Below are 13,177 nucleotides of genomic sequence, written 5' to 3' on the forward strand. Positions count from 1 at the left end.
GTTTATGCCAAGCACCGTTTAAGCTAAAAGGTGAGCTTGGATTATTATCACTGCACTATGTCTGTTGGCACTGTTAAGCTGTGGCCCACTGGAATTTAAAACTAACAAATCTTTTTCATTACTTGAGGAATGAGGGTTTATTCAAAAATCCATCTCAGGCAAGTGATCTAAAAGTTTCATTTTGACTATCTGCCATATGACGTGCGTGCGTGCGTGCGTGCGTGCGTGCGTGTGTGTGTGTGTGTGTGTGCAAGCATTAGCTGTGATTCTGTTATTGATGTCCAGCTGCAAGTTCTCCTTGTCGTCGATTTTCTTCATCCTCCGTTTTAGTGCCCCCTTTCTTTTTGTTCTCTCTCCTGTTCTCCTCTCATGTGTTGCTTTTTCTCTGTGTGACTGTGAGCTGTATATTTACTCTGTGAAATAAAAGGAAATTTTTGTGAGAGTTGCACTGAAACCATACTGTTTAAGTACACAGTCTGTGTTTACATTCTCTCTTTCATGACCATGTTTGTGTGTATGTTCGTTGCTAATGTATGTTCACATCGACTGCAGTAAAACAGTGTGCATTCCATATAGTTTCAAGATTTGTAAGTTTCCTAAAGAAAATGTATCTTGTGCCCTCCCATGCAAACCTTTCCTCTGTAATACTAAGGCAGCGTTTTTCAAAGTGTGGGGCAGGCCCCACTGGTGGGGAATAGGAACATTTCAAATGGGGCGTGACAAACGGGGGAAAATTTTGGCATTTTTGTGCCTATCTTTATTAATTCCTTTATTTATTGACCATACACTCAAAACGACACATTTAAATATAAGCATAACTTAAAATAACATGAGACTGTAAAGAAAATGGCAGGCAGAAATATAGCCTAATTCAAGTCATAATGTTAAATGAAGCGGAGCAAAAACTTTAATGTGTATAGTATAGGTGACCGTGATAGTGGTATAAAGTTTAACAATGGATAGGTTTGTTTGTGATACAGAATGAAAAGAAAACTGGAGATTTGGCAAGTGCAGAGAAAACCAAAACAGGTAGTGGAGCGGATCAACCAAAAAGCCAGCCAAAATTAAAGTATGATAACTTTTATAAGAGACAAAATGCAAACCCAGTTGCATTATTCTTATTTACTTTTGAACAAAGTCTTATTTCATGCAAAGTGATAATACGTTTGCACGATTTTTTTTCTCAACTGAAATAATGCTGTTATGTTTTAAAATATGATGTGATTAAATACATTTCAACAGTTAAACTTAAAGCCTAGTTGATTACCATTTTGTTGGGGCGATTTGGGACAGGTGGGGCTCGGAACTAGCCTGGTCCAACCAGACTCTCGTACATTCATTTAATTTGTACAGAGATTCTGGCCACGCTGCATTGCAAAGCGTTATTTCCGTTAAGGAGGGTCCCTCTGCTGAAGTTTAAAACTATTGGATCTGCCCAGAGTCACTAAGGATCTGCCATAGGAGATCGCTAACGTGTAGTCGTGAAGTATATCATGCGCCGAAACCGGCCGGAAACAACAAGTCCAAATGATCAGACCAACAAAACTTAGCAAACATTGTTCTTGCTCCGGCTTTAACTTCTGTATATTCGGCAGTTTTGCAACAACGGAACAAATAGCTTTTCTCACGTCTTTCTCCGCTGCCATTACTGAACTACAACTCAAACTGACGCACGACCTCAACGTGATTGTTCTTAGCCACCCCCCTCTGTTCGCTGATTGGACCTGCAGATTTTTGCAGGAGAAAACGAAACTCTACACAACAGTCCCAGACATAGTACTGAAGCGAAATGAAAATTAAGCGGAAGCACGTAGGAGGGCGGAGACAGGCTAGCTCAGAACCCTTCCCTACCTCCAAATTGGGAAATGGCAAAAAAGTTGAGAAACGCTGTACTAAGGTGTTGTGAGTGGTTGCTATTTGGTTACTTACTTAGTCTTTGTCATATTATGGTTCCTAGATATGGCTCATGGGGCATATTACAAAAGGCAAATCTTAAATCCGATTTAGGATTTTCATCTTATCTCAACAAATCTTATCTCATCTCTAGTTACGAAATCTTAAATTGCTTAATCAAGCAATCATGTGCAACCGAGCTGCTGCTGTACCTTAAACAAAATAATTGTCCTTTTTAATTCAATTAGGCAGAAAAAGAAATGTTAATAAATTAATTTAAATGCATTTATAAGGTTAATTGTAATTATGGTATGTTTTTTTTTTTTCAATTAATGTGCAAAACATCATCTGTGAATCAAATTTAAACAGTTTAGCAAATGTGCCTTACAAAAATGAGAAAACTATGGCTATAAGTGCTAGAATACTACAATTCAGCATTTAATTGAGACATGAGAATAGTCAAGTGTGTACTGTATTTATCAAGTTTTCACAGATAGTTTCTTTAATAATGAGGGATTCTCCCGCAGGTCTATCATAATGTAATTGTTACAGCTGGCTTTCATTTAAGTTTTCAGTTAGGACACCTGTGTGGTTGCCCTACAGTTAAGACCGTTTTCAGGATGTTTGTCAAGTTAGGATGCTTCTGAAATACCCTTATCTGTAGTTAAGATAAGAATGCATTAAGAAATGTTATTCTGCAAAGACTTATGTCTTAAATGAGGTCCTAACTGAAATTACCATGTTACCGAACAGAAAAGAAAAGATCTTAAAGATATGCTCTTTCTGTAAAACGCTCCCAGGACCCTCCTTCAATACGTGTTTATTTCTCACATTGTATCACCTGGTATGCAAAATTTGCCAAAAGTAAACTTTTGTACACTTGTCTATCTTACTTTGATCATCTTGAAACAGTACACCCTCTCATACCGTGTTGCTGCTTACTTATAGCGTATTGCAATTGTAAATGTTTGATTTGAAAGTCCCTGACAGTGCACCTTTGATTTCCAAAAAAAAGGTGCTTACCACATCAGAAATGCAGCCTGTATATGAGAAAATCATCTTTAATTGATTTCTGCATGTTATGTGCTTGCCTGGGACATTGTGTATTCTCTATTACTGTATGCTGCTGGAAAGTTGGAAAAGCTTTGTGCATTATAAAGCGATTAACTTGATATGACACACTGCGCATTATTGATATGAAATAAAAACACTGTGAACTATCTGTATTTCATTTAACTGCATGCTGAGTTAACATATTTTCCAGCTTGACTCATTTTTACACACACACACACACACACACACACACACGTGTTTGCTGCCATAAGTTTGCAGTCTGTTTGTGAGTTTGTTCACATAAGGAGATAGAAAGGAAGATTGTTTTTATTAGATCTGTGTTTGGTGGAACAGCAATTATGTGTTGATGAGTTCATCCCCAGATCAGTCACTTCCCATCAGTACTCCTGCATGCGAGCGCGCACACACACACATACAAAAAAGCGTGAACATTACAATTACACACTCTGCATCTCTTTTCAACGCACATACAAAAAATTAACAAAGTGCTGCTTAAATAAATATATTCACGTATTTTCAATACTCCCATAAATTTCAATGATGGGCCTAACATAGCGTGATTAAATCAAGCCTCAGGGATTGTGAATGTGGTCCGTTTTAGCACTTTAATGGGAGCTGCTCCCCCAGCTTCTCAGTTTCAGCTAGCAGGGGACATACAGGGAATGTGTTTTGTGTGGATAAAAAAAATAAACGATGCATAACAGTGTGTGGAGCAATCTTTTTTAAAAGATGTTAACAGGGTTTCTTTGTTTTGGAGGGTAACAAACTATAGAGTTATGGATGGTTATGGTTAAAATTGTGACTGTGACATTAAAGTTAACCATGAACAGAAAACAATGATTGTTTCTTAGATGGTTCCCCTCATTTTTCATCGTTCAGCAAAATAGCATTGGATGAGCTATTGAACAACACATCAAACAAACACTATTTTGATATTAAAGATGATTAAGTGTTCTAATGTTCTGTCTTCTGATGTCTCTCTCTCTTTAGGAGATGGCTTTGGTGGCCCCAGAGTCTCCATCAGAGCAAGCTAGGAGAGTCTTTCAGAGCTTTGACCCAGAAGGTAAAATCTTTGAATAAATAAACAATCTTAGTGTGTGTGCATTTGTGACAGAGAGAGAAAATAAGAGAGAAACACAATGTCATCTCTCAACATCAGCAGCTGAGTCAACTTATTCTTCACTGAGAGGAAGATGAGCTCCACAAAGCACAAGTTTATTATCTCTGCGGCATATTAGTGCAGTGCTCTATGGCTTACTATGTTTGTTTAGATTTGAGTATAACTGAGGACATGCTAGGAAATGAGAAAGAATGACAAAGTTTGATCTGGCTGATGCTGTATATGTATTTCAGAGTAGCTCAGTATTTGTATCCAGCAAGGAATTCTTCAGGCTGTTTTTCTGTGTATGTGTACATTAAAGGCGGAGTCAATGATGTTTAAAAGCCAATGTTGATATTTGAAATCACCTAAACAAACACGCCCCTACCCCAATAGAATCTGGACCTTCTGTTGATAGACCCGCCCCACACATACGCAACCTGGCAAGGATGTTGGTTAGTAGACACGCTCCTTACTGCTGATTGGCTATAAGTGTGTTTTGGTAGTCGGCCCGTCTCCTTTTCCAAAGCGTTTTTCAAACATCGTGGACTCCGCCTTTAATGCGAGGCTAAAGGCCAAAGTATGGTCCACTTTTTACGCGTGACACAATATTCGTCATCAGAAGAGTGCACGCGTACTAAACACGCACTCTAAAAGGGAATGTAGTATGTAGACCAGAAGATGCATTGCGGTTTGTCATAATACACGTACCAATCACAGGTCTGGAAAATAAATTGGGGTATGGAAAATTATTTAAGTTTCCAAACTATTGTCCCTATTTTGTTTTCTGAATATAAATTTAAGAATTTCTAAATTTATATAATAAATATATATTATATACAATCATTTTTTCATGGCGATTGGATCAGTCTGCCAGCACTGCCAAAAGATGGTTTACACTTGATCTTATTAGTTTAGAATGACATGAGGGTACATATATGATGATAGAAATTAAATTTTTGGGTAAATTAATAACCCTTTAAAAAATTGTGACTGATATAGCATTTTGTTTGTTAAAGGGGGGGTTTAATGGTATTTCAAGTGTCAAAAATGCAGTTGGGCGTGTTTCAGAGTATTTCTGTGCCGAATGCACTTCGCCAGGGTTCGTACAAGTTTCGGCTAATTTTTTTCGATTACGGTTCTAACTGACGTTTCAGGGGTTTTCGATACGTATCACTTCTTTATATGGGCTTCCGCCGGAAAACTTCCCCCGGAAAACCCCGCCCAGCCGTCAGTCAGCGGGAGACGCTAGAGCTTGCTAACAGCTTATCACGCCACTCAGCTTTGTTTAATTTCAAAAGTCAACAATGGCACAACAAGAAGTGTGTTTTTGGATGTAAGGAGAAGACATCCAGCCTTATGGAAACAATGGATATAGTTTATTATCCGGATTAGCAGCGGAGTTTTGCGTGTGTGTTTGATGCGGTGGATTTTCAGAACCGGGTCATGACGAGTTACACGTGGTAAGTAAGACTTCTGTCTTATGTTGGAAATAGGCGCGTGTATATTATATAAATGACACGAACATGTAGTGAATCATAGGTTAAAACAGTGTTGTATAGTGTTGCATGACTCGTACTCGCTCCTCCCGTGTTATAACTCCTCCTTCTTCATTTTTTCGGACGTTATCGGAAAGATTCGGTAAAGCTAATCTTTCTTTTATAAATCTGATTAAACTAAAGACTCTTCGGAGATATAAAGGATGTCATACTACTCTATAGGTACTCCAGATTAATATCAGAAATGGAGAAACAGCGTGTGTTACGTGAGCTTTAAGGTCACAACAGGCAATATTTTAAAGGGGCCATGGCATGAAAATCTGACTTTTTCCATCTTTAAGTGCTTTGATTGGGTCCACAGTGCTTCTATCAACCTAGAAAATGTGAGAAAGATCAACCCAGTAACTTAGTTTTGGTAAACCATTTTCTTTGAAATTCGTTGAAATGTGGCTCTCCTTATGATGTCATAAGGAGCTCTTATTATAATAATACCACCCCTTAATCTGCACTATCCAACCACAGCACTGCCATTTAGGGCAGAGAAAAGCACAATTGAGTTTTAATTGCAACAAACCACCATCATTGTGATCAGTGTTTAAATTTCATCAGCTCATTTGCATTTTAAAGGACACACCCAAAAGCGGCACATTTTTGCACACACCTATGAAGTGGCAATTTTAACATGCTATAATAAATTATTAATATGGTATTTTGAGCTAAAACTTCAAATATGTGCTCTGGGGACACCAAAGATTTATTTGACATCATAAATAAAGTCTTGTGCCATGGCCCCTTTAATATTGAATGTCTAAATATTTTATTTATAATTAGCCTATTGTTTAAACGGTCTTTTCAAGTTTGCTGTACCTAACAGCCAATTGCGCATTGTCATTTGACTTTAGCTCTATTTTCTGGTTAATTGTACATGAAACATCCCTTTTGTTTCTGTATTCACAAATTTAACATGATAGCCTACATAGAGGTTTTGTCTCAGAGTGTAACATACTTGTCGGCACCGATAGCATTGTGGGTAAGTGTGGCATCATGTAGCGCTGTTGTCCTTCAGGAGACCCGAGTTTGAGTCCTTGCTCATGGACTTTTCCCCATCCCGCCCCCTTCTCTCCCCCACCTCACTTCCTGTCTAGCTACTTTCCTATCCTAATAAAAGGCAAAAACACCAATGCTAAATATTTAGAATGTAACTTACTTTATAGCAGTTGAATTTTAAAACAATTTATCAGAACAAGTTAAATATGGTCGGGAAAATCTGTAAATTTGAGTCTGGAAAGTATGTAATTTTTAAATGAAAATTGTGTAGGAACCCTGCAGTCAAATAAACTATACTTTGCAAGGCTGTACGTTCGCGCACACGTTAAAAAAAGACTATACTCTGGGCTTAAGAGTGTTGTGTGGATTAGATATAAAGCTTGGTGGCTACATTTTAGGATTAAAGGTTAAGCCCAACTTTAATTTTGGTGACTTTCCCACAGTATCTACTTACACAAAGCCAAATATTAGTCGTAAAGACCAGCCTACATACTCCCTCTGACATCCAGCAACATAAAGAGCACTCGCCCTCTGTTTCTCCATGTTATTGGTGCTGCTGTAGTATAGCCACTTTCTGAGCATGCTTCAGTAAATAGGTTATCCCTTAACAAAAGAAGTGCAAACAAAACCAGATGGTATTTCACACACACACACACACACACACACACACACACACACACACACACACACACACACACACACACACACATTCTGGTTTCCATGTTTTGTGGGGACATAGACGTAATGCATTTTATACCATACAAACTGTATATTCTATTCCACTAACCTACCCCATTCCCTAACCCCAACCGTCACAGAAACCCTTCTACTACTTCACATTTTCAAGAAACATCATTTTGTTTGATTTATAAGCTTGTTTCCTCATGGGGACATCAAAATGTCCCCACAAGGTCACAAAAACACTGGTATTCATATCTTTGTGGGGACAATTGGTCCCCACAACGTGATAATTACCAGGTACACACTCACACACACACACGCGCACGCACACACACACACACACACACACACACACACACACACACACACAGTGATATTTCAACAGTATTTCACAAAGTGAATTTATAGAACATAGAAAATGGTATAAGTACTCTGATATGTACTGAGATGTTGCTTTTCAAATTAGATTACCATATAATGTAAGACTGAATCTTACAGTAGTGATACAAGTTTTCCATGCAAGCAGTTTTTTTGCAAATTTGTTAGTAGGAAAGGCTCATGCGGTGATTTATTGTTTAGGATATTCATTGTGCTCCGATGAAAAGCTTTATGAACAACCCCCTGATGCTCCGTTAGTCATTTATAGTGCAGTTTATCTTGTCTGTATGTCCTGTTTGTGTGTTTTCTCCAGAGGTCCTCAAGTTAAATTATTTTTGACCTACTTTTTCTGTTAATATTTATTGCTTGCTTGCTGTTTTAAAACTGCTTTTGTTAAAACTCTCTTTTAGATCTGTAAGGGCATGCGTGCGTGTGTGTACCTGGAAATTTTCATGTTGTGGGGACCAAATGTCCTCACAAAGATAGGAAAACCAGTAAATTTTTGACCTTGTGGGGACATTTTGAGGTCCCCATGAGGAAACAAGCTTATAAATCAAACCGAATGATGTTTCTTGAAAATCTAAGGTAGCAGAAAGTTTTCTGTGATGGTTAGGTTCCGGTTAGGGGAAGGGAATATAATATACAGTTTGTACAGTATAAAATGCATTACATCTATGGAATGTCCCCACAAAACATGAAAACCAGTGTGTATATGTGTGTCTTTCCAATACTGTGTTTGTGTAATAAAGTCTGTAGTTTATAACAGTTCTCGGTACCTTCTTCTGTGCCATCTTTTTATTTTAATGCCATAAACAACATTCTTGCTCTAAGAACAATACTGTGTGTTTGTGCATGCATATGTTTTTGTGTTTTTTAGCTAGCTCATTGCCAAAATTCCAGTTACCCACTACTTTGGATCTGAAAGGAAAAAAATAGTTTCTCTTTGACTCCAAATGCAGATATTTAAACATATGATTAGGAAATAAAACGGTTCAATTGTTTTGAAAATGTTCTCATGATAGCGAATATATAGTGAGGTGTGGATATGTGAAAAAGTTTATAATTATGTTGGCTTGACAAAGCCAACATACTGTTCTTCGATCTAAGCTTATTATTATTATTTTTCTTCTGATCCCCAAAATTTCTGACTGTAACTCCTCCTAGAGCTTTCAAGCTAGATTCACCAAACTTTCCAAAAGTCTTCAGACTGGTCTGACTTAGCGTGCTATGACTTTTCTAACTGATGGAACCTACCGAATTCCTAAACGGGGCGCTCAAACACCCCAAATTTTCCATTGACTTAACATTGCGACAAACTTTGACGGGTCATAGCTGCAAGCGAGAAATTTGTAGAAACTTGTGAGTTACCACATTTGAAGAGGCTGGCAGGCTGTGTAAGAACATACATCACATTGGGGTGTAAGTTTCACCCCTGGGGTGTAAGAGGCACCCAAATTTCCCCATTGACTTAAAATGGGGCAGGAAACATGCCCATATAAGGGAATAAAAGCGTCCCAGATGGAATATCTTCACTTTAGAGTGTCGTAGAGATATGGGTGTAGGCTCATTCTACTCAGGCATCCAATCAGTCTCTCAGGTTCATCCCATAGCTATTAAGCCACGCCCCTAGCAACCATTTTTGGGCACCCTAGCAACATATCTCATAGACTGCCATTATAAAATGCCCAGATGGATATCTTTGCAGCACAGTGTCACAGAGACATGGGGATGGGCTCATTTTACTCAGGCATCCAATCAGTCTCTGAGGATTCTTATTGAGGTATTAAGCCACACCCCTAGCAACCAAATATGAGCACCCTAGCAACATAATAAACAAAGCCTTATATCTCTCTATCCGAAAATCATAGAGACATGGGGGTTGGGTCTTTTGGTCATGTTAGCCTTATGCTAGCTTCATGCTAAGTCATACTAGCTTCATGCTAGTTTCATGCTAGCTTTATGCTAATTTCATAATAAATCTTGTTAACTTCATGCTAAATCATGTTAGCATCATGTTAGCTTCATGCTAATTCATGTTAGCATCATGTTAGCTTTATGTTAATTCATGTTAGCATCATGCTAGCTTCATGCTAATTCATGTTAGCATCATGCTAACTTCATGCTTATTCATGTTAGCATCATGTTATCTTCATGCTAATTCATGTTAGCATCATGCTAGCTTAATGCTAATTCATGTTAGCATCATGTTAACATCATGCTAGCTTCATGCTAATTCATGTTAGCATCATGCTAGCTTAATGCTAATTCATGTTAGCATAGTGTTAACATCATGCTAGCTTCATGTTAATTCATGTTAGCATCATGCTAGCTTCATGCAAATTCATGTTAGCATCATGCTAGCTTCATGCTAATTCATGTTAGCATCATGCTAGCTTCATGTTAACATCATGCTAACATCATGCTAATTCATGTTAGCATCATGTTAGCTTCATGATAATTCATGTTAGCATCATGCTAGCTTCATGCTAATTCATGTTAGCATCATGCTAGCTTCATGCTAATTCATGTTAACATCATGCTAGCTTTATGCTAATTTATGTTAGCATCATGTTAGCTTCATGCTAATTCATGTTAACATCATGCTAGCTTCATGCTAATTCATGCTAGCTTCATGCTAATTCATGTTAGCATCATGCTAGCTTCATGCTAATTCATGTTAGCTTCATGTTAATTCATGTTAGCATCATGCTAGCTTCATGCTAATTTATGTTAGCATCATGCTAACTTCATGCTAGCATCATGCTAATTCATGTTAGCATCATGCTAATTCATGTTAGCATCATGTTAGCTTCATGCTAATTCATGTTAGCATCATGCTAGCTTCATGCTAATTCATGTTAACATCATGTTAGCTTCATGCTAATTCATGTTAGCATCATGCTAATTCATGCTAAATCATGTTAGCATCATGCTAACTTAGTGCTAAATCCTCCTTACATGCTAACTTTATGTTAAATCATGTTTACGGAAAGTTATAATACAAAACTAAACTTGTTTTAAACTTCTCTCAATCTATTTTAAACGTTCAGGCCAGGCTTTGTCAAGCCAACATAAAGTTTGTCTACAAACTTTTCTATCTAGTTTTACCTTGTTTTACTTCAAATCTAATGTTAAGAGGTTTCTGTAAAGGTGAGTAGGGAGGTCTGTGAGTTGTACTTAAACTTAAGGGCTTCAAAATATTATGTCTATACGTGTGTGTGTGTGTACAGGGTTATGCATTTTCAAATATTTGGACTGCATATTAATAAAGTAAAATCTCTTACCGCTTGCGCCAGCGCAAACCCCATCATCAAACCTCATAATTTTGGCATTAAATAACGGCGTATAATAGTCAGGATTTACTAAAGATGCACAGTTAGTGGTGCACGATATATCGGCCGCCGATATAATATCGGCCGATATGGTCATTTTTTTACACATCGGCATCGGTCCGATGTCAAAATAGGGCCGATGTGAACAGGCCGATAATCATTCCTGTGGTAGTTGACGTGTGTGTAGGAGACGTGAGTGTGGGGGCGAGTACGTTTGTTTTTGCACAAGGGCATAAGTTACACATGTGCTGAAGCAGGTTCTGTCGTTTGCCTGGTCGTTCTTCAAAGTGTCTGAAGAAGATCCTCGCTATGCTGTGTGACAGGGGTGTCCAATACGTCGATCGCGATCGCAAAGGCAATGCCGGTAGATTGCACATACATTAACTGTGTATCCTTATGCTGCTCAATGCCTCCAAGAGTAATTGTGACACAGTCTTGAGTTGCTGTGCCTTTCTTCTCAAATGTGTTTTTATAAATCTTATGCCTGCCCGCCAGAGCATGTGAGCGGTGCGGTAATATTTCCATCAGAGCGCAGAGCGCATTTCCGAAATTTCCGCTCTGCTCGCTCAATACCCTCAGCACCGGTCGCTCATCCCAGAATGCCCTTTGGTAATTTGCTAGTTCGAGAATCTGTAAAAATGGGTAGCAATAAGTTATGGAGTTCAAATATTGTTTTAATGAAGTCGCCAGCATTACATAGAAATGAATGAAATGAAACTAAGATGACAGAATAACTGTAGTGTCGTCTGCATCTAGATGCAGTTTTAAAGATTAAAATTAGGCTACTTTAATCTAACTGATCAACACAAATACAAAGCGCCATAATATAGGCTAACTGATTGCTTACCAGCATTAAAACCACTTAAAATAAGAATCTTTATAGTTCTCCGCTCCGTGGATGAGAAAGCTTCAGCCAAAAACGCATTTAATATTAACTGACTGAACACTGGACTCTTCCCTGGACATTTAGATATTATTTTTTTCATCAACAGCATGCGTGGAACATTATAAACATTGATGATAATCTGCCGACTCGACTGATTCAGCACGTCATCTATTTTACAGAGAGTTTGCTTTATTAACGGCTTTTCGTTCGGTCCGTGTGGGCTAAACATTTTTGTGCTATAATTTGCTCTCGCGGCTATATTTCAAAATATTTTTGACCAAGTAACACTCGGGATAAAATGTAAGTTGTTTTAGATAGCATTTAAGCTTCTGAAATGATGACAAATCAGTCTGACTAAAATGATATATCCAGATGAATTTAGCCAAAATAATGATTTATTCGTTTTCATACTATATAGATACACGTTAATTTATCTACCAATATACTATTGAAAATGCCATAAATAAATACTCATGGCCTTCTTTATTGCATTCGTTTTGTACATTTACAGGTTCATAAATACTATCTAATTTTAATTTCTTTAAGACAGAGCTGTGTTCTGCATTTACTGATGCACTGTAAATTTGCACTTTAAAAACCTTCTTGTTAAGAAATTGTTTTTCAATTTATTTTAGTTTTTTCAAATAATATATTTATATAACAGAATAGTTTGTTAATCTTTCTCATAAGGGGAACGAATTATTATAATATTTCGTGATTACTTATTACATTTATTATTACTTAAAATTAGTAAAACATGTGAATGTCGTGGAAACAATTTGTTAATTTTAATTATATCCGGAGCTCCGTATCAGTTAAACTATAATAGCCAACACACAACTGTACATAACTGCGATTTATCAGCTAATACTTTAATTAAATGCAATTATCCAAGAAAACAATTAGGCTTACTAAAAAAAAATTATATCGGAGCGGGATCTGAGCGGGAATTGGTTTATTTGCGAGCGTGAGCGGAAAGTTAACGGAGCGCTTGCTTGGGCGGTGAGCGACTGAGTGGAGCGCTTTAACAGTAGAGCGGAATATTTAGCTGAGCGTCACACCGCTCTGCTTCACTCACATGCTCTGGTGGACAGCCCTAAATCCAATGTAGAGATATATGCAGTATAGTCCACGCATTTAAAGTGTTTTTAGCATGTAGAACTTGTCGGCTAAAAGTCTGGACACCACTGTCTAGGTCTTAGAGTAATTGTGAAACACAAAGTCTTTTTGAATTGCTGTGCTTTTCTTCTCAAATGTGTTTTTATAAATCTTATGCCTGCCCGCTGCA

At 37.6% G+C, this 13,177-nt stretch overlaps 1 protein-coding gene across 2 annotated transcripts in view; it reads left to right on the forward strand.

The window, feature by feature from the left end:
* mindy3 (MINDY lysine 48 deubiquitinase 3) overlaps positions 1 to 13,177 on the forward strand; it is a 47,676-nt gene that overhangs the window by 21,538 nt on the left and 12,961 nt on the right. For both annotated transcript variants that reach the window (XM_055210167.2, XM_055210165.2), the window contains one exon: positions 3,958 to 4,030. In XM_055210167.2, the coding sequence (XP_055066142.1) occupies positions 3,958 to 4,030 (73 nt within the window). The remainder of the gene's footprint in view (positions 1 to 3,957; positions 4,031 to 13,177) is intronic.

The sequence above is a fragment of the Misgurnus anguillicaudatus genome, chromosome 10 (assembly GCF_027580225.2).
Source record: "Misgurnus anguillicaudatus chromosome 10, ASM2758022v2, whole genome shotgun sequence".
In the NCBI taxonomy this organism is placed as follows: Eukaryota; Metazoa; Chordata; class Actinopteri; order Cypriniformes; family Cobitidae; genus Misgurnus; species Misgurnus anguillicaudatus.